The sequence below is a fragment of the Lissotriton vulgaris genome, chromosome 1_1, assembly GCF_964263255.1.
Source record: "Lissotriton vulgaris chromosome 1_1, aLisVul1.2, whole genome shotgun sequence".
Lineage (NCBI taxonomy): Eukaryota > Metazoa > Chordata > Amphibia > Caudata > Salamandridae > Lissotriton > Lissotriton vulgaris.
In genome coordinates this window covers 392,736,666-392,755,174 of record NC_141685.1, presented here as the reverse complement: position 1 = coordinate 392,755,174, position 18,509 = coordinate 392,736,666, and the positions used below count along the sequence as shown (strand labels likewise).

The window sequence follows — 18,509 nt, the reverse complement described above, 5'->3', positions numbered from 1 at the left end:
CGCATCTTGGATTTCGCCGCTGTAGAGGTCGTATTGCGCCGCATCAAGAAAACCTCCTCACATCCACGGAGAAGCGGGCCGCCATCGCATCTTGAATGTCACTGCTTTAGTTGTCGCGTCGTGCGGAAGCGTCTCGTAACGACAGAGAAGAGTGTCGAAGCCGACGCTGTTGTCATCGCATTGAAGAACAAGGGTGTCACCGCTGCAGCTGACGCATGGAATCGAGGCTTCTCGCATCATCGGAGAAGCGTGCCGCATCTGGAAGATCTTCACATCTTTATTTCTTTGCACCAGAACTTTGCCGCATTTCCATCGCTGCAGCACTTTTGTTGTGGAAGCGTAACGCATCGGAAGGTACATTGACTCAAAGTGTCGCATTTTAAGAACTGAACAGAACTAAGCTAAAACTACCATTTTAAGTGCAGTATTGTGGATTTTTGTCATTTGAGGTCTTGTGTTAAATCTATATAAAGCATACTTATTTTTAATATAAAAACTGTGTGGTGTCCATCTGTAGTGTTGTCACTGGATTACTGTATGTGGTCACAAATGCTTTACACACTGCCTCTGAGTTAAGCCTGTCTGCTTGTGCCAAGCTACCAAGGGGGTGAGCTGGGGTTATTTTAGGTGTACACCCTTACCCTGACTAGAGGCAAGGGTCCTTATTTGTCACAAGTACCTACCTGTGCCAACTAGAGATCCCCAAATCTAACAATGGTGAATTGAGAAGTGGCATTTGTAAAGTAATGCTTTCCCCGGTCTTTTTGTCATATTTGCTTACCACACCCTATACCAGTCTTAAACGACTGGATTGTATCTGTGTGCATTGCTGTAATGTGCTGCTTAAAATACATGCAATAATGAAGGCTCAGCAACTGATATTTAAGCCTAGAAACAAGGTGAGCCATTAAAATACACTGTATTTCTTAGAGTCTGCTGGTGTGGAGTCTGAAACGCGGTTAGTGCCATCACCCTGAGTGTCTCCTCCTAAACGGAGACATATCCTTGTTCCTGTCCTGCTGCATTAGCCAGTTGTGTTGCATCTCTCCTGCTGATGAATTCTGCCCTCTACAGCTGGGTTCTCCAAAGTAGGAGGGCCAGATTCATGCCAGAGTTTTAGCATATACCAATTTAGGTCAATGTACTTATCTTAAAAATCTGTCATGGATACAGCCCTCCAGGACCGACTTTGGCAAACCCTGCTCTACAGTACTGAAGTAAGCAGTTGGTCAGTCATGAGCACTTGCCTTTACATGAATCACTCCTTTTGGGAAGTTAGTTGTGTTTTCCTGAAGACGTTGATGGGGGTTGCAGATGTGTGTCCATAGATACGGGAACAGGCGTTTGGGCCTGGAAGCTGCTCCTCTTCTTAATGCCCCTGGAAGTTAATTGACCAAAGAACCAGAAGTAGCAGAAGATGCACCCTACAGCCTTTCATTGCTGAAGATACTACAGGAGTGACCCCTTGTCCCACCCATTGACCCCCAACAGCTTCCTGTTTGCTGTTGAGGACTTAGGGGGAATGACAAGATGTAGAATTTGAATAAGTAAATGACTCTCTGAGCTGTTATTTTCTGGCGTCTGACCTCTTGACCCTTAAGACTAAGGGTAGCAAGGACCCTGCCAGAGTCAAGAGAGGGCAATCATCAGCTACTACCTCTAATTGACCTAAGTGAATAGGAAGCTTGGAGACTGATAGCAAGCCAGTGGTGGGGAGCAGTAGAACGCAGAGCGCAGGGGACGTTGGCAATAAATTGGCTCTAATTATTGAGAAGAAGTATTGATCATCCTATTCAAGCAAATAGAACAATCCACGCAGTTGTCACCGGGTTTTATGGCTTGTAAACGTGTCACCAGGACTTGTTGGTTGGCGCGGGCTGTTCCCTTTTGAACTGGACGGCACTTCATTACTGATGGCCGCAAGAAGAAGCAGCTGTTCTCAGTGTAAATCTCTCTCGCGAGGTTGGCGACGTGCCATCATCTGCGGCAGCGGTTATTGTGCCACCAGAGAGGCTTGTTGGACAGATCGCTTTGCAACGCACAGCTGTCCATTGTTATGGAACGGATAAAAGAAGTATAACAAGGCTATAAATTATTTAAAGGAGTTTGGGTGATATTATAAAACCACAGGACTGTAGCAGAGTAGGTTTAAATGTCACCAGACACATTGTAGTATCAATTTATGGACGTCTCCGGGGTAATATATAGAACCATGTCAAAGTAATGTGTTGTATATGTTATGCACATCTTGACTCATGTTTTCAAATGAAAGTGCATCTCTCATTTTAATTGGTCAAGCAGTGCTTTTAAGGAAAGAGATGGGTACTGGTGGGCGGGGCTTTTGAGACAGCAGAATAATGCTTATGGCCAGATGAGCACCTCCTTGTGTGTTTCTGGCTGCTCAAGAGTGTGTATGCCTTCCTTAAACCCTAACAGCTATATGCAGTATTATGGTGAATTGTGCACTGTTGCTGGATCAAAGTATCCCAAGCCCCTCTTCTCTGAGTTTTTTTACCTAGTCCTGCTGGTGCACACTGGCTTCCTGCACCCACAACTACATCACTGGAGGCTAAAAGACTTCCCTAATATCTTAGATTAGTAGGTCAAAGCCATATATCTACCTATGGCTCTTCAGGGAAGTGAGAAGGCACTGGAGTAGGGGAGGCGCAAGTCCTGGAATCTGAATCCCATCCTAAAAGGTTGTTAACCACATGCGTGAGGGGGTTATTTTTGCGCTACGCGGCTTTTTTGCAAAAGCCGCGTTACATGACGAGCTCAGCTTGTCATCAGCACACGACCACCGTGGCTGATGACGAGCTGAGCTCGTCATCAGCATCGAAGGGGTTAATCATGCAAGGCATATTTGCCAACCAGACCCATGCCATCAGACTCGCTGAGAACCAACCCTGTTTTTCTATCCAGTGCTTAGTTGTAGAAAAAAATGAAAAGGTAGTAGTGCAAAAGTGTGAGTGGGCGGAGGAAGAGAATACAGCTCATGAGGGACACCAACTCGTGGGTGTGAGGAGAAGTTCACAATCAAAAATGCAACACAGTGCACACAGGAGGCAGGGAGTTTGGTGAGGGAGAAGCACATGAGAGAGAGCTTGCACTACAAGGGAATCAGCAACACAGAGCACGTGAGGGCAGGTGTTTTGCAGGGTTGGAGAAGAACACTGGGGAGAGAGCGAAACGAACATAATTGGCCCCTAAAAGTGAGAAGTAACAGGTAAGAAGCCAGCCAGTCAGAGAGATAGTTAAGAGGCTATGGTCAAGGGGAAGGGCCAACAAAGATAGACAAGCTGGGTACAAGGAAAGCCATTGAATTAGAAGTAAGCAAATAAGAGTGACAATAAAGCCAGCCAATGATAAGCAATAGGCGGGCTGCAAGGCCCTGTGAGTACTTGATAAAGCCACAGTAGGTCTTTTACAATGAGATTGCTTTGCTGTCTGGAAGGCTTGACCTAAAAAGGAAGCTCAAATCCTCACCTTCCAGTGGATTGCGTAAGCCTCTGGGTTTGAAAAGTTAGTAGGAGTGTATTTTCAGAAGGGAACTGCAAGCATTTCAAACATGTGCAAAGCTGCCTGTTCTGGTAGGCAGTTTCCTATGTACTAGATGCATTTGAATGAATGACATCTTTGACATGCTTGGTGTCAGTTGCAAGAGGCCAGCAGCATGTGACCAGCAGTCATCCATTATGCATGTTCTGCAGTCCCGCCTAGAATTGTCCATCCATAATCCTGGCAGGTTGGTTGTTTGCTGTCAATCTTAATCATATTATTGGTTCAGAGTTTTGTATATTCTGTAGGAAGTTAACACCATCAGTGCTTCAGCAATTCATCCCGGATGCTGCACTCCCTTGAATCCCATTGTACCACACGAGCAGTGTACTGCATGACGAGCTGAGCTCGTCATGAGCATCGAAGGGGTTAAAGATGCCAAATGGCAAAAATATAGGCCCCAGTAGTGATCTCACCTCTACGTAATCACGTGGGATCACCTGTCCAGTTGCTTATTGATGACAAAGGGTTGAATTTTGTATAGACAGTGACTAGGTGTAGCTTTTCTTTATAGGACACAGACAATTTCGCCCTTTTATTCATTGGGCCAGGCATTCTCTGTAGGATTCTGTTGTTGAGGGATACATTTTTACAATGGTAAAGTGCCTACAATAGAACATACTAATGGTGCTTCAGTTTGCGTGTATTTGCGCAAGTAATTCCTCCTTGTGGACCAAGGTTTAGTGGAAGAGACGCCCAAGAGATGCTAGAGGGTTTTTGTAATGAAGCTGCACTGGAGGAAAATGCCATAAAAAAGAAACCATTATTCGAATATGCTTGCAATATTTTCCAGTAACGTTTCATGAATTAATAAATTAGGAAGCAATTTGGTTTACAAGGAGAAGAGAGAAATGTGGAGAAACACATCAATATATTGATTTGAGATATTAAGAGTGCACTTCTGTTTCCTAGAGAATGTACATTACACAGATGAACTTCAAGCTGTGGCAGTCGGTAATTCTAGCAGGGAGGGGGGCGGTGGGACTGGCCGCACACTCACACATATACACTCAATCACTCACACCCATGCATTCACAAGCACGCACATGCACACACACACACATACACCTATTCACAACACTCACAACAAATTCATAAATGTATACCTACCTGCACACGCACACACACCATACATTAAAAAGCATAAAACTTACCCGCCCTGCATCTCCCAGACCCAGAGGTCCCAGGAGGGTTGGGACTGGTGCCTCTTACCTCTTAGGCAGCAGTAACTCACTTGTCACAGAGTGGGATGGGGTTAGTGAGACTACTGACCACATTATACTGTGTGACGAAGTGTCACTGATTGACACTCGACCCAGGGCACTTCGGGGCTTAAAAGTGTAGCACCCAGGTTCGAGGCTAATAGTGACACTCCCCCATTCATCATGAGGGGAAGGGCCTCAAAGCACTTTTGCCGAGGTGAGGAGATCACGCCCACAAGCCTGTCCAATCCTCAGCCTGGCAAAGTTCAGTTCAGTCGCCCAAGAGCCTGCGTATTTAGCACATGTCTACATCCTGGCTGCCTGACCTGAACAAGAAGAGTGTCAGTCTGACCATTGCTCAGCCTTACAGACATGTGTCTTCTCCGGAAAAAGGTGGGGGGGAGGGGGCATTGGCCCCTCTGCCCGTACTTGTGGGCCAAGGCTGACTTCAAGTCTCATAATTTCAAGTTATAGACTCTGAAACCGAGGATTTAGTATTATTACCTTGTTTTTAGTATACTGGTTTCAAATCAGCAAATAGTAATTGAAAATATAATGTTTCTTTTCTAGCTCTTCCAGGTGCATCAGTGACAGTTCCAGTTATCACGACTGTGCCTTCTACAACTACTACTGTGACTACAACCATTACCACCACAACTGTTGCTCCTACCACTTCCACCACCGGTAAACCTACCTCCACCACTTCTACTACAACCACAAGTAGCACAGTGAAGTACACAACAACAACTACTCCTCCTACAAAATTTGATGCAGTATCAATACCAAAAGCCTACATTCCTTCGCACTCCCCAACTCTGCCAAGCCATGAGGACTCCAAGATTGTGACAACTGCGAGTAGCAACTTATCGCACCACTGTAAGTACATCAGTTGACAAGCGCCTGACTATCTTCTTGGTGTACCATGATCAAAATACCAGCACTAAAGGATGTTCATAGTTCAAGAGTGAGCTCTTCATTTGTTTGTGTAAATGTAGGTGCTGGAGGGTAACCTGTGACTCCATTCAGACCCCTCTGTGCCGTGGCGACCATGCAGCAAGTGTAAAACTAAGGGGTACGTTGTATGTGGACCCTTTTGTCTGGGTAGGCAAATACGGCACTTAACCCACCAGTCAGCCTCGAACCATAGTGCGGGCCTTGCCAGGGGAACACACAAGTTGGAGGACAAGCAGCCCAGCTCCCTCACTTCAGAGGTAGACCCTGGCGAAACACAGAGCGAAATCTCCGTTAGGTGCCAGTCTCGTCCGAGTCTCCCCTGGAGGCCTGGCCCCACTCACTAGGCAATGCAGGACTCCTCAGACGGGGTTTCCTTTGGCGCTGCCAAAGTGTGGTGCGCAAAACCACGCACAGGATAAACGCGGAAATGCTTCAAACCACACCTAGATTTTAGAAATAGCAGCGCTCCCCATGCTCTCCTCATCGCTGATGAGGGGTAGAGCGCTCCCCAATGCTGTTAAGAGGCTTGCACCTGCTATGTAGACGCAGCGCGAATCAATCAAAGCGCGGAGTAGAGCCTGCCACAAAGCGCCTACAAGCACTTGATCCTGGAGAGCAAAAAGCACCTCACGTGCTGAGAACACTGGGAGGACAAATGCAAAAAGAACAATTGATGGATAGAATGCAGAGCACTGTCATACATTCACCCCAGTACAGAGATCTGGGCCTAAATCCATTGGGTTTTTGCTCACCATTCCAGTTTGGACCCAGCCATATGCAAATCAGTCTTGACCCTGCGCCCAATGGGAACAGTCCAGACCAAACTGCTAGGCCAGGTCCTCCCTGCACTGTAAACAAGCATCCTAGGACCGGTTTCGGGCTTTCAGCCCTCATCAGTCAGGCTAGCTTGACTCCAGTGGCATGGAGAGCACGGGACCCACGTCTGGGCATAACCGTCCCACTTGGGCGACAAATGCAAAAAGAACAATTGATGGACAGAATGCAGAACAATGTCATACCTTCACCCCAGTACTGAGATCTGGGCCTAAATCCATTTTTTTTCTGCTCACTATGCCAATCCAGTTTGGACCCAGCCATATGCAAATCAGTCTTGACTCTGCGCCCAATGGGAACAGTCCAGCCCGAACTGCCATGCCAGGTCCTCTCTGGACAGGAAACAAGCATCCTAGGACCCGTTTTGGGCTTTCAGCCATCATCAGCCAGGATAGCTTGACTCCAGTGGCATGGAGAGCATGGGGCCCACATCTGGGCATACCCGTCCCACTCAGGGTGACAAATGCAAAAAGGACAATTGATGGACAGAATGCAAAACAATGTCATACATTCACTCCTGTGCAGAGATCTGGGCCTAAATCCATCATTTTTTTGCTGACCATGCCATTCCAGTTTGGACCCAGCCATATGCAAATCAGTCTTGACCCTGCGCCCAACTAGCATTTAAATAACTGGCCCTGGGTATATTGGATACCCCTTAAAAAGGGACTTAAAAGTCAATTTAAATATTCCATACAAATGTAAGTCAATCATACCAAGTTTTAGGGGAGAGAGCACATTCACTTTGCACTGATTAGCAGTGGCAAAGTGCCTGGAGTCTAAAAGCCAACACAAAGAAGGTCAGAATAATAAGAACAAACAGACAAAAATTTGAGGATAACCCTGCAGAAACGTCCATTTCCAATATCTGGTCACCCAGTTGTTTTCCACTGCCTTCCTCCATCTGTGCTGATGTCACAAAGAATGAAAAGTGCCTGAGCATGACTTGCCTTGCCAGTCAAGAGTGCCAGCGGCAGCTCGGACTCAGTTTTACACTGATGTATGACGTTACAACCCATGCTTTTACTCTGCATGCCGTTACAATGCAATTTTTAACCCAAACTTGCTGTTGGGGTTGTGCTGGATGTTGGAATAGTCTAATGTATTATTCCAACTCCAGTCGGTCAACAGTAGGGAATGTGTTGGAGTTAAATCCAACACACTATACCCCCTACAGCAATTCATTTAGCCTGGCTTAGCCTCTCTACGTCTGCCACATTGCCACTGGTCCTCAGTCATAGCGCAGGGCCACAGTGTTTGTAACCTAACTGAAAAAAGCAAAAAAGCACTGGCAATGCCAATAGGTCTGGCTTTAAAGAAATGCCGTATGGTAATGTGATGCATTCAAAGTAAATAGCATGGGAATGGATATGTATTTGTGTGGAAGCAAAGAACTGTGGAATAGGTGAAAAGGTGTGTTGACAGTTGAGATTTCAAGCCCAACCTAAATGTCCATGTAGGTTAATGACAGCTCTCCTCCTGACTTTGCTGCTGCCAGAGAATAACACTATAAATTGTCTAGTTATCTAAGTCACTTTGATAGATCTACAATGTCATATGCGTGCCCCTAACGTTCAGGCAACTGAAAAAATAAAAAAAATGTTCACAGCTGTGTAGCAGGTAAGCACATTTTTGTGGTAGCACACAACTGGCACAACAGAAGCTGCTCCAAGTACAGTGACCGAAACTTAGGAAATACTAAGTTAAGAGGGTGCTGGCATCCACAAAAGGTGAAGGACTGTCTTCACACACCACCTGGTGTCATGCTTTATCATCGGCAGTCCTCGCTCTCTAGAGTCTTGGTTTGGTAGAGAGCGAGCCAACAACTGGAGACAGGGAGGTACTTCTAAAACAAAGTGGAGGCCCGTGAACGTGAGTAAGTTTTAAAAATCAGTATGATCGCCAGAATGCGTTTATTCAGATAGGAGATTATATGATAATAAAAAATACAAGAACGGTGAAAAGGGGAATAACTGTCCCAGCACCGTAGTGGTTAATTTTGTCAACATGTTTCTGCCTATGTGCCCAAAAGGGTCCTCAGCATTCATCAGGACGGAAAAGTGAAAGGGAAACAATCTGCCATCAATGGAGTGACCCTGCTTCTGTTAAACTTGAACCTGATGAGGCTTACCAATATTGTGTCAGAGACTATTCATTATTAATATTGGGATTCACAGGGAAGTCAGAGGAAGATTCACAAATCACTGCTTTGTAAGTGACTGGTTCATGAGCCTGTCTCGTGCTGCAGTGCACAGTGGTTTAAGCATCTTGCTGTGAACCTGTTTTATGCAAACTGATGCATCGTCCTGTTGTAATGGGTGGAACACATTTCCTTTTTTAAAAGTGATAGCAATTCTCCCCTTTAGTCCATTTGCTCATAAGCAATCTCGTGGTTGACAATCTTCATGTTTGAAAGAGGTCGCTTTTTTCACTTTATCTTATTTGTAAAAAAAGACAATGAAATCAGTACACAGTTCCGAGTTAAAGAAAACATTCATTCACTCAGTGAAACTTTCTTTATTAAGATTTCTACTTAGCTTATAGGACTGGGCTTGTTTTTAGGGTCTGGCTTGACCGCTTAGCTGTCGCCAGACAATTATGTGAGGAACACTAGAGAAGGTCTTTGGCTCTGCCTACATGTTGGGAGCCAGGAGTACATGCTTTGATTGGGCAGAATTTGGGTGCTACACACGAACCCTAGGAAATCCCAGGAGAGGGAACTAGAGGCGTTGGGCACTCGGAGCAAGCTAGCCTGAGCTTAACATGAATACACAACAGAAGCTGTTCCGAGTACAGTGACCGAAATTTAGGGAATACTAACTTAAGAGGGAGCTGGCATCTCATTAAGAAAATTGTTTCAAGTTTTAAAGCAAATTTCCCGAGCAGATTAGAGGGAGGGATGCTCATCTCAGATTCCAAAGACCTGCTGAGAGACTGTTGGTGAATTTCTCTCTGCGCCTCGAAGTGGAGTGGTGTGTATCACTTACAACGCAACTTTTACGTCGCATTCCGTTACAACGCAGATTTTACAACGCAGGATCCATTACATCGGATGCCATTACAACGCATGGCATTACATAGCAGATGCTATTACAACGCATACCATTACATCGTAAGTATTGGTAAGTATATAATTTTTTTTTAATTTTATTTAATATTATATAATTGATTTAATTATTATTAATTATAAAAAAAATATTTATTTATGTTTTTAAATATTATAAATTAAATATATTAATTTAAGTAATTTTTTTAATAAGTATGAGAATAGGAGTATATGTTTTGGGGTACTGAGGTATATGTTTTGGGGTGTTTGGGTATTTTTAGGTTTTAGGGCAGAGTTTGGGTTTTGGGGTACAGGGGTGTTTTTAGGTTTTAGGGCAGGGTTTGGGTTTTTGGGGTACAGGGGTGTTTTTAGGTTTTAGGGCAGGGTTTGGGTTTTGGGGTACAGGGGTGTTTTTAGGTTTTAGGGCAGGGTTTGGGTTTTGGGGTACAGGGGTGTTTTTAGGTTTTAGGGCAGGGTTTGGGTTTTGGGGTACAGGGGTGTTTTTAGGTTTTAGGGCAGGGTTTGGGTTTTTGGGGTACAGGGGTGTTTTTAGGTTTTAGGGCAGGGTTTGGGTTTTTAGGGTACAGGGGTGTTTTTAGGTTTTAGGGCAGGGTTTGGGTTTTGGGGTACAGGGGTGGTTTTAGGTTTTAGGGCAGGGATTGGGTTTTGGGGTACAGGGGTGTTTTTAGGTTTTAGGGCAGGGTTTGGGTTTTGGGGTACAGGGGTGTTTTTAGGTTTTAGGGCAGGGTTTGGGTTTTTGGGGTACAGGGGTGTTTTTAGGTTTTAGGGCAGGGTTTGGCTTTTTGGGGTACAGGGGTGTTTTTAGGTTTTAGGGCAGGGTTTGGGTTTTGGGGTACAGAGGTGTTTTTAGGTTTTAGGGCAGGGTTTGGGTTTTGGGGTACAGGGGTGTTTTAGGGTTCAGGGGTAGGTTTGTGTTTAGAGATAATTAAATTATATTGACCATTTTTAAATTAATTAAAATATATTTAATAAATTAAATTAATTAAAATATATTTAATAAATTAAATTAATTATTTTACATTAATTACATTTTTTAATTAAATTAAATAAATTATTAATATTAATTTAATTTAATTACAATTTTAAAAATATGTACATTAAACTAATTTCATTATTTTAATTTATTTAAATTAATTACAATTTTTATTAAAATTACATTTATTAAATAGATATTATTTTATTAAATTAAATTAATGACTATTTTAAAATGTATTTTAATTAAATTGTTTAAATAAAATTAATTAAATTTACTTAATAACATTTTTAAAAAAAGGTATACTTACCTATACTTACGATGTAATGCCATGCGTTGTAATACCATCTGCTATGTAATGCCATGCGTTGTAATGGCATCCGATGTAATGGATCCTGCGTTGTAAAATCTGCGTTGTAACGGAATGCGACGTAAAATAACGCGTTGTACTGACACCAATCCAAGTGGAGTACACCTGACCCAGCACCACACTGTCTATTTGGTAATTGTCTGGCTCAATAAAATCACGACACAAGATTTATAACGTACATTGCTGTCAGAGTGTGGAGCCCTTATGCAAGTTAAAACATACAGAAAGTTACATATAGAATGCTGATAAAATCCCTTAAATTTTCAAATATACTGCTGAGCCTTATCCCAAAAGGGATAACACCCATTTGTGGTTGTTGATCTTACCAATGCAGAGACCCACGGTAGTTTGGTTCTCTTCTAGAACTTCGGCCTATTTTTTTTAATTGCTTGCTAAGAACACTAGGGGGCGCTTGAGGGTTTGATGCTTGTGTTGCTGTGTCCTGTTGAAGGCAACAGAACAAAAGTGGGCAGAATAGCTGGCTGTGGAAACGAGTAGAGATGGTGGGAGGAGCAGGGCTTTAAGTGGGCCGGGTCTCAAGGGGTCTGAGCACCGGCAGTTTTTTAAAGGGGGCCGCGAAACGGGTCTCTATCGGGCTCTGTTTTGAGCCCTGGCACAGGCGCTCAGTTTTTTTCCGGACTGCAGTGACAGCAGTTTGCTGTCAGTGCAGTCCAGAAAAAAGTGCCAGGGCGCACAGAGCCTGATAGAGACCCGTTTCAAGACAGCAGGCACATCGGTGTGTACGTGCTCACATTGCTCACTTCTCACTAGGGGAGAAGTTACAGCATGACGTCATGCCAGGTGAGCGGTGTAGTGGAAGGGAAATCCTTTAATGAGTCATTTTCTTTCTGGATTTCCCTTCTATTTCTGAAACGCAAGAGCAGCAGCATTGCGGTAGGGTCACCAGGGCTTCAATTGGAAGCTTTTTCAATGTTATATGTAAACAGCCATAGTTGCAGCCTATTTATCTTATGCAACTAATAACCATTGACAAAGCCAATAGTCCTTACTTGTTGTTGGTGTAATGTGACTTGTTGTCTCACATATTTGGATGCAATGACAGGAACAGCAAAATACAAGTCGGGCGGCACACTATGCTAAACACAGATTTTTAGCGTAAGTGTGTTAAAGCCACGCCCCTAATTACATTGACCACACCCCTTTGAGAGACCCCCCAGTTTTTTCATCCCACTTAAAGCCCTGGGGAGGAGGCTCAATGGGGGAAATCGGGATGAGAGATAATGGTGCCAGGGTGAAAGGTGGTGGTGATAGGAAGCGGGAGGGTCACCGAGGCCTCTCTCGTGACTCCCTGCACTGGGAAGAAATCATGTTTCTAAATTCATGCTTGAAACCTATCACTTTTAAATGAATACTTCTAAGTGCACTGATATAATAAGTTGTACTAAGGTGAAAAGGTTCTGCATGTTATTTAAATACACTTTTTGAATTTTGAAGAGACTATCATATTTGTACTTTTTTGCTGCAAGATGTGTTTAAAAAGGAGGGTGTTTCTAAAGTAAAGAGCTGCTGGACTCCTTAGTTACATCTTTTCTTCAATACCAATTAACCTTTATGAAAATGCTTGCCTGTCTATTTAACATCTTTTTATACTTAGTTAGTGCTAAGGGAACAGCAGTCCAGTGCTCCTATTGACTAGAGAGCCGCATGTAAAGGTCAGGAGGGCCACATGTGGCCACCGTACTTTGAGTACCAGTACATTAGATGGAAGTGCCATCTCCTGTGCTGCCTCAAGGGGGCCAGTCGCTGAACGCTCGAGCCAGACTCGAACCTCCAGGCTGGCTCTGGCTGGGCTCGTAGATCTGCTGAAACCTCGAGCCCATGACGAGCCGAGCCTTCATGGGGCTTCTGCCTGCCATCCACGCTCTGCCCTAATGCATAAAGAGGTAAGTAGGAGACACACATATATATCCATGATTAATGGCTGATTTGTACAACGTGAAACCAGGAAGCCGCATTCATCGCCAGAATCTCTTCCCTCTTTCAGAAGACAATGAAAACCCTTCTATTTAAAACCGACCTGATTGAGCACCTCGGGTCCCCTTCTTACTGAATCTATCACCTTTCCCCTGCTTTTCATCTCTGGTCACTGCTAAACCACCAAACAGAATTGGTTCATCACCTGCATAATGAATGCATTGTATGCCTACTGTTAATGACAAAGCGCTTCTCTGGCCATGTGGTTAGTTTGGCACTATATAAATATGTGTAACAGATAAAATAAAAATATCTGCATAACCTCTGGACCCACAGACAAGCATCCTTTGGGAGACTGAATTATAACAGGTCGAATGCCTCCCCTAACTGTATCCCTGCTTCTCTTGTGTTTTGTGCAGACGGCTTTGACGCTTTTGGTCTGGGGTCTACAGTTACCGCCGCCATCATTGGAATAGTGGTCCCCGTTGGTGAGTAATAATTCATTATGTCACAGAACTATTAATCCTTTTGCTTCATTTCTTTTGTTTGGCTTTTTAGGTCATTCAGGAATAATTCTCAGCGTATTAGCGGTTTTGAAATTATGTTACAGGCTGTTTTTAAAAAAAAAAACACCAAGAAATGCTTGCTCCAGTGAGGAGGGTTATCTTTTGATTCCCTTTACTGCTCAGAAAGCACACCTCAGGAGGATTAGTCCGGATGATGCAAGCAGTGGTCAGTACATCGAAGGAGGTTGCACTTTATGGCACTGAGTGCGGTGCACTTTTAAAGATTGAACGGGACTCGGCTGGTGGTGCACACACCTGTGGTGGGCGGAGCATTGTGATCCTTTGATCTGTTGTACATTATGTAGTACCATAAACCACTATCCACAGACGTTAACCAGGTAAGCAAGCAATTGGCAGTGCCAATAAGACCTACCCTTGCAGATGCTGTTTGCACAGAGACACAACTAATGGCCACGCGTGCACACACAGAGCACATGTTCACAGACAAGAGTCATACATAGCCCTGTGAAGCACAGGTCGCACGTTCAGGTGCATGAGCAAAGCACAGGTTGGTATGCATTAGCACAGGATGTCCTGCAGCCTAGGTTGGGCACAGGATTCTATGAATTAGGGGAGCACGGTGCAGTACACAGCCGGGGAGCAGCGGGCCATCGGCCTCATGGGAATATTGAACTTCCTCAGGGGAGCATTTGAAGCTGTGCTTGAAGGGAGCACTGGCTGTTGTGCATGGAGTGAACATTGAATGTCCCTTAGGGGAGCATTTGTTGCTGTGCATTAACTCCTTCGCTGCGGGGCAAAATCCGCTGCGGTGCGAGGGGGGTGGGGTCGGGCGTGGCGCTCCCATACTCAGGACTGCTCTGGGCCGCCATAAATCACGGTGGGCGTGTGCTCATGACGTCTGGGAGCCGTCCAAACTCCCCCCACTGATTAATTCTCTGGCACAGGCGGGGAATTAATTGCGCGTGGGCAGAGCGGCAACGTTCGGACGGCTCCCGGCCATCATGATCACACGCCTACTGTGACTCATGACGGCCGGGAGCCGTCATGAGCGCTTAAGGAGTTAAGGAAGCATTGAGTGTTGTGCATGGAGTAAACAGTGAGTGCTGTACCTCAGGGGAGCACCAAATGTTGTACAGTTCACAGGTTCTGGGGTATTTCCATTTAGGGGACACCTGGGGACGTATTACACAAAGTGCCCCGGGGCACGTTGGTATTAGAGAAGGGACCGCAGATGCTTGTGTGGCCACTTCTGTAATACTGATAGTGCAGATGCACATAAAGTGCCAGCACTAGCTTCAGGGGGCGTTCCCTCATTTGCATGGGGGCCACACCCCATGCAAAGGGTGTGGCCCCATGCAAATGAGAGAATCCCTTTGCCTTTGCGCCCGCGCCGTATTACAGACGCAGGAGCAGAGGCAAAGAATCTGGGAGCAGCCCTCTAGAGGGGGAAGATGAGTTCTAATGGACCCCCCCAGAACATCCCCTTGCAGGCAGGTGCAGTCACTGACTGTACCCTACCACAAGGGGCTCTTAATCCCCCTTCAAAGTGCAGGCAGGTTGCCGCCTGCACTGTTAAAACACAGAAGGGCTTTAAAGCAGCCGCGAGTTCGTGGCTGCCGCGGGGCAACGCGTTCATGGTAACATGGCACATATTCATTCATTGCGCTGGGCGCATCTTTTTATAGGTGCGCCCAGCGCAATGAAGAAAAATGCAGCGTATGTATAATGCAGCCCCTGGTGTTGTGCATGGAGTGAGCATTGCGTGTATCTCTGCAGAGCATTTGTTGTTTTGCACTAATGAAGCACTAGGTTTTGTGCATGGGGTGAACAGTGAGTGCTGGATCTCAGGGGAGCACTGAATGATGTACAGTTCACAGGCACCGGGGTGTTTCCATGTAGGGGACACCTGGTATTGTGTATGGAGTGAGCATTGAGTGTATCTCAGGGAGCCCTTGTTGTGCATGGAGTGTAGAGTGAGTGCTGTATATCGAAGGAGCACTGAATGATGTACAGTTCACAGGCACTAGGGGTGTTTCCATTGAGGGGACACCTGGTATTGTGTACGGAGTGAGCATTGAGTGTATCTCAGGGGAGCCCTTGTTGTGCATGGAGTGGAGAGTGAGTGTTGTATCTCAGAGGAGCACTGAATGATGTACAGTTCACAGGCACTGGGGTTTTTCCATTGAGGGGACACCTGGTATTGTGTATGGAGTGAGCACTGAGTGTATCTCAGGGGAGCCCTTGTTGTGCATGGAGTGTAGAGTGAGTGCTTTATCTCAGAGGAGCACTGAATGATGTACAGTTCACAGGCACTGGGGTATTTCCATTGAGGGGACACCTGGTATTGTGGATGGAGTGAGCATTGAGTGTATCTCGGGAGAGCATGTGTTGCTGTGCATTAAGGAAACACTGAGTGTTGTGCATGGAGTGTAGAGTGAGTGTTGTATCTCAGAGGAGCACTGAATGATGTACAGTTCACAGGCACTGGGGTTGTATCTCGGGAGAACATTTGTTGCTGTGCATTAAGGAAGCACTGAGTGTTGTGCATGGAGTGTAGGGTGAGTGCTTTATCTCAGAGGAGCACTGAATGATGTACAGTTTACAGGCACTGGGGTTTTTCCATTTCGGGGGACACCTGGTATTGTGTATGGAGTGAGCATTGAGTGTATCTCAGGAGAGCATTTGTTGCTGTGCATTAAGGAAGCACTGAGTGTTGTGCATGGAGTGTAGAGTGAGTGTTGTATCTCAGAGGAGCACTGAATGATGTACAGTTCACAGGCACTGGGGTTGTATCTCGGGAGAACATTTGTTGCTGTGCATTAAGGAAGCACTGAGTGTTGTGCATGGAGTGTAGGGTGAGTGCTTTATCTCAGAGGAGCACTGAATGATGTACAGTTCACAGGCACTGGGGTTTTTCCATTTCGGGGGACACCTGGTATTGTGTATGGAGTGAGCATTGAGTGTATCTCAGGAGAGCATTTGTTGCTGTGCATTAAGGAAGCACTGAGTGTTGTGCATGGAGTGTAGAGTGAGTGTTGTATCTCAGAGGAGCACTGAATGATGTACAGTTCACAGGCATTGAGGTGTTTCCATTTCAGGGACACCTGGTATTGTGTACGGAGTGAGCATTGAGTGTATCTCAGGGGAGCCCTTGTTGTGCATGGAGTGTAGAGTGAGTGCTGTATATCGAAGGAGCACTGAATGATGTACAGTTCACAGGCACTAGGGGTGTGTCCTTTGAGGGGACACCTGGTATTGTGTACGGAGTGAGCATTGAGTGTATCTCAGGGGAGCCCTTGTTGTGCATGGAGTGGAGAGTGAGTGTTGTATCTCAGAGGAGCACTGAATGATGTACAGTTCACAGGCACTGGGGTTTTTCCATTGAGGGGACACCTGGTATTGTGTATGGAGTGAGCACTGAGTGTATCTCAGGGGAGCCCTTGTTGTGCATGGAGTGTAGAGTGAGTGTTGTATCTCAGAGGAGCACTGAATGATGTACAGTTCACAGGCACTGGGGGTGTTTCCATTGAGGGGACACCTGGTATTGTGTACGGAGTGAGCATTGAGTGTATCTCGGGAGAGCATTTGTTGCTGTGCATTAAGGAAGCACTGAGTGTTGTGCATGGAGTGTAGGGTGAGTGCTTTATCTCAGAGGAGCACTGAATGATGTACAGTTCACAGGCACTAGGGGTGTTTCCTTTTAGAGGACACTTACACAGACGCCCCTTCATCCAGCCCCGGGGGTTTGGCCTGCTGCGTCCTTCATGCTGGAGTTTGTAAGCCTATGCTCATGATATTATATACATATATCAGAATGCAGACTTCTGGTTGCTAAAATGCCAGACCCGGCTGACGGGTTTACACACGACTAACGCTGGGACATGGACGTCCGACTAAAGGCTCTTGAACAATAGCTTCTCTTGAGACATTATCCCCTCGCTGGAACCCTCTTTTGATTTTTTGATTTTCTCCTGTTTTGGAATCTTGAAATAGAATGTTGAGCGAGTTTATATTAACTCTGCTATTTATAATGAATGAAGGAAGCTTAAGTCTTATGCCAAGTGCTCATTTGTGACTCGGGGAAAGAGAAACCGTCCTCAGCCTGAAATATACTGGTGACTCGGTGTGTGCAATATGGCATGGAAGGACTACCATCCACTCAGTCCACATCCGAAACTATGACGACCTGCTCACCAGAATGTATGTGCATAGTGGTGCCTCGCCTTGCCCGATCCCTGGGGCCTTTATGGCCACAGTAACAAATGCACAGAACCTTATTAGAACCGAAATAATATCCATGTGAACTATAAAGGGCCCAGCCCTCGGGTTTTGCTGATCATCATCACACACAAGCCTGAGCATCCTGGTGAAGTCCCAATATGTGGTGACATGCACACGTCCTGCCGAGTGATAAAAAAAGTAGAAACATGTCACTCTCAATGGCCCACTGGTAGACGTTTACCCACCCTACTGGGTTTCAAATAGCGAACTGAATGCCAAGTCTCACCATTGCTTTTGAACGATTCTTCCTTGTGCACATATGTTCTCACCCCATCGAGGATCTCCAAAAGTCTACATTTTGCCACATCGTGCACTGCTTATGTTGTTAATGGTTGCATTAAGGAAGTGTTGTCAATGCTGCAAGAATCACTCCGTATCAGTGTCGATCTCCTGGTCCATTCCAACCTGATAGAAAACCCTCATACTCGCTGGCGGGCTGTCCTCACAAGAATGCACAGTAATGGAATAATGTTGCTTTGCAACAAATGCACTATTTAAAATGTAGAGATCACATTTTTTCCTTCCACTTTTCTACCAAAGAAAGTCAGTGACGTCACGTATGCCCCTCGCCCGCAGAGGGTATCCGAGGTCCGCAGTTTCCTGTGGATGGCAGGGTACTGCAGTCTCTTCCTGCTCAGCATTATCAGCTAGATTCATCATTGTCCCGTTTTGCGAGTCCTTAATAGCGATTATTAAGGAATCGCTATTAAGGACTTGCAAAACGGGATTCATGTAGGAATCTCTAAATAAATTGCGATTCCTACACATTCCTTATTTGCGATTAGCAAATTGCTAATCGCAAATAAGG

At 45.4% G+C, this 18,509-nt stretch overlaps 1 protein-coding gene across 1 annotated transcript in view; it reads left to right on the top strand.

Moving 5' to 3' along the window:
- The window catches only part of LRP8 (LDL receptor related protein 8), a 1,071,653-nt gene that overhangs the window by 963,664 nt on the left and 89,480 nt on the right, over nucleotides 1–18,509 (top strand). The window contains exons 16-17 of the mRNA XM_086952473.1: nucleotides 5,331–5,636; nucleotides 13,313–13,381. Of these exons, the coding sequence (XP_086808599.1) occupies nucleotides 5,331–5,636; nucleotides 13,313–13,381 (375 nt within the window). The remainder of the gene's footprint in view (nucleotides 1–5,330; nucleotides 5,637–13,312; nucleotides 13,382–18,509) is intronic.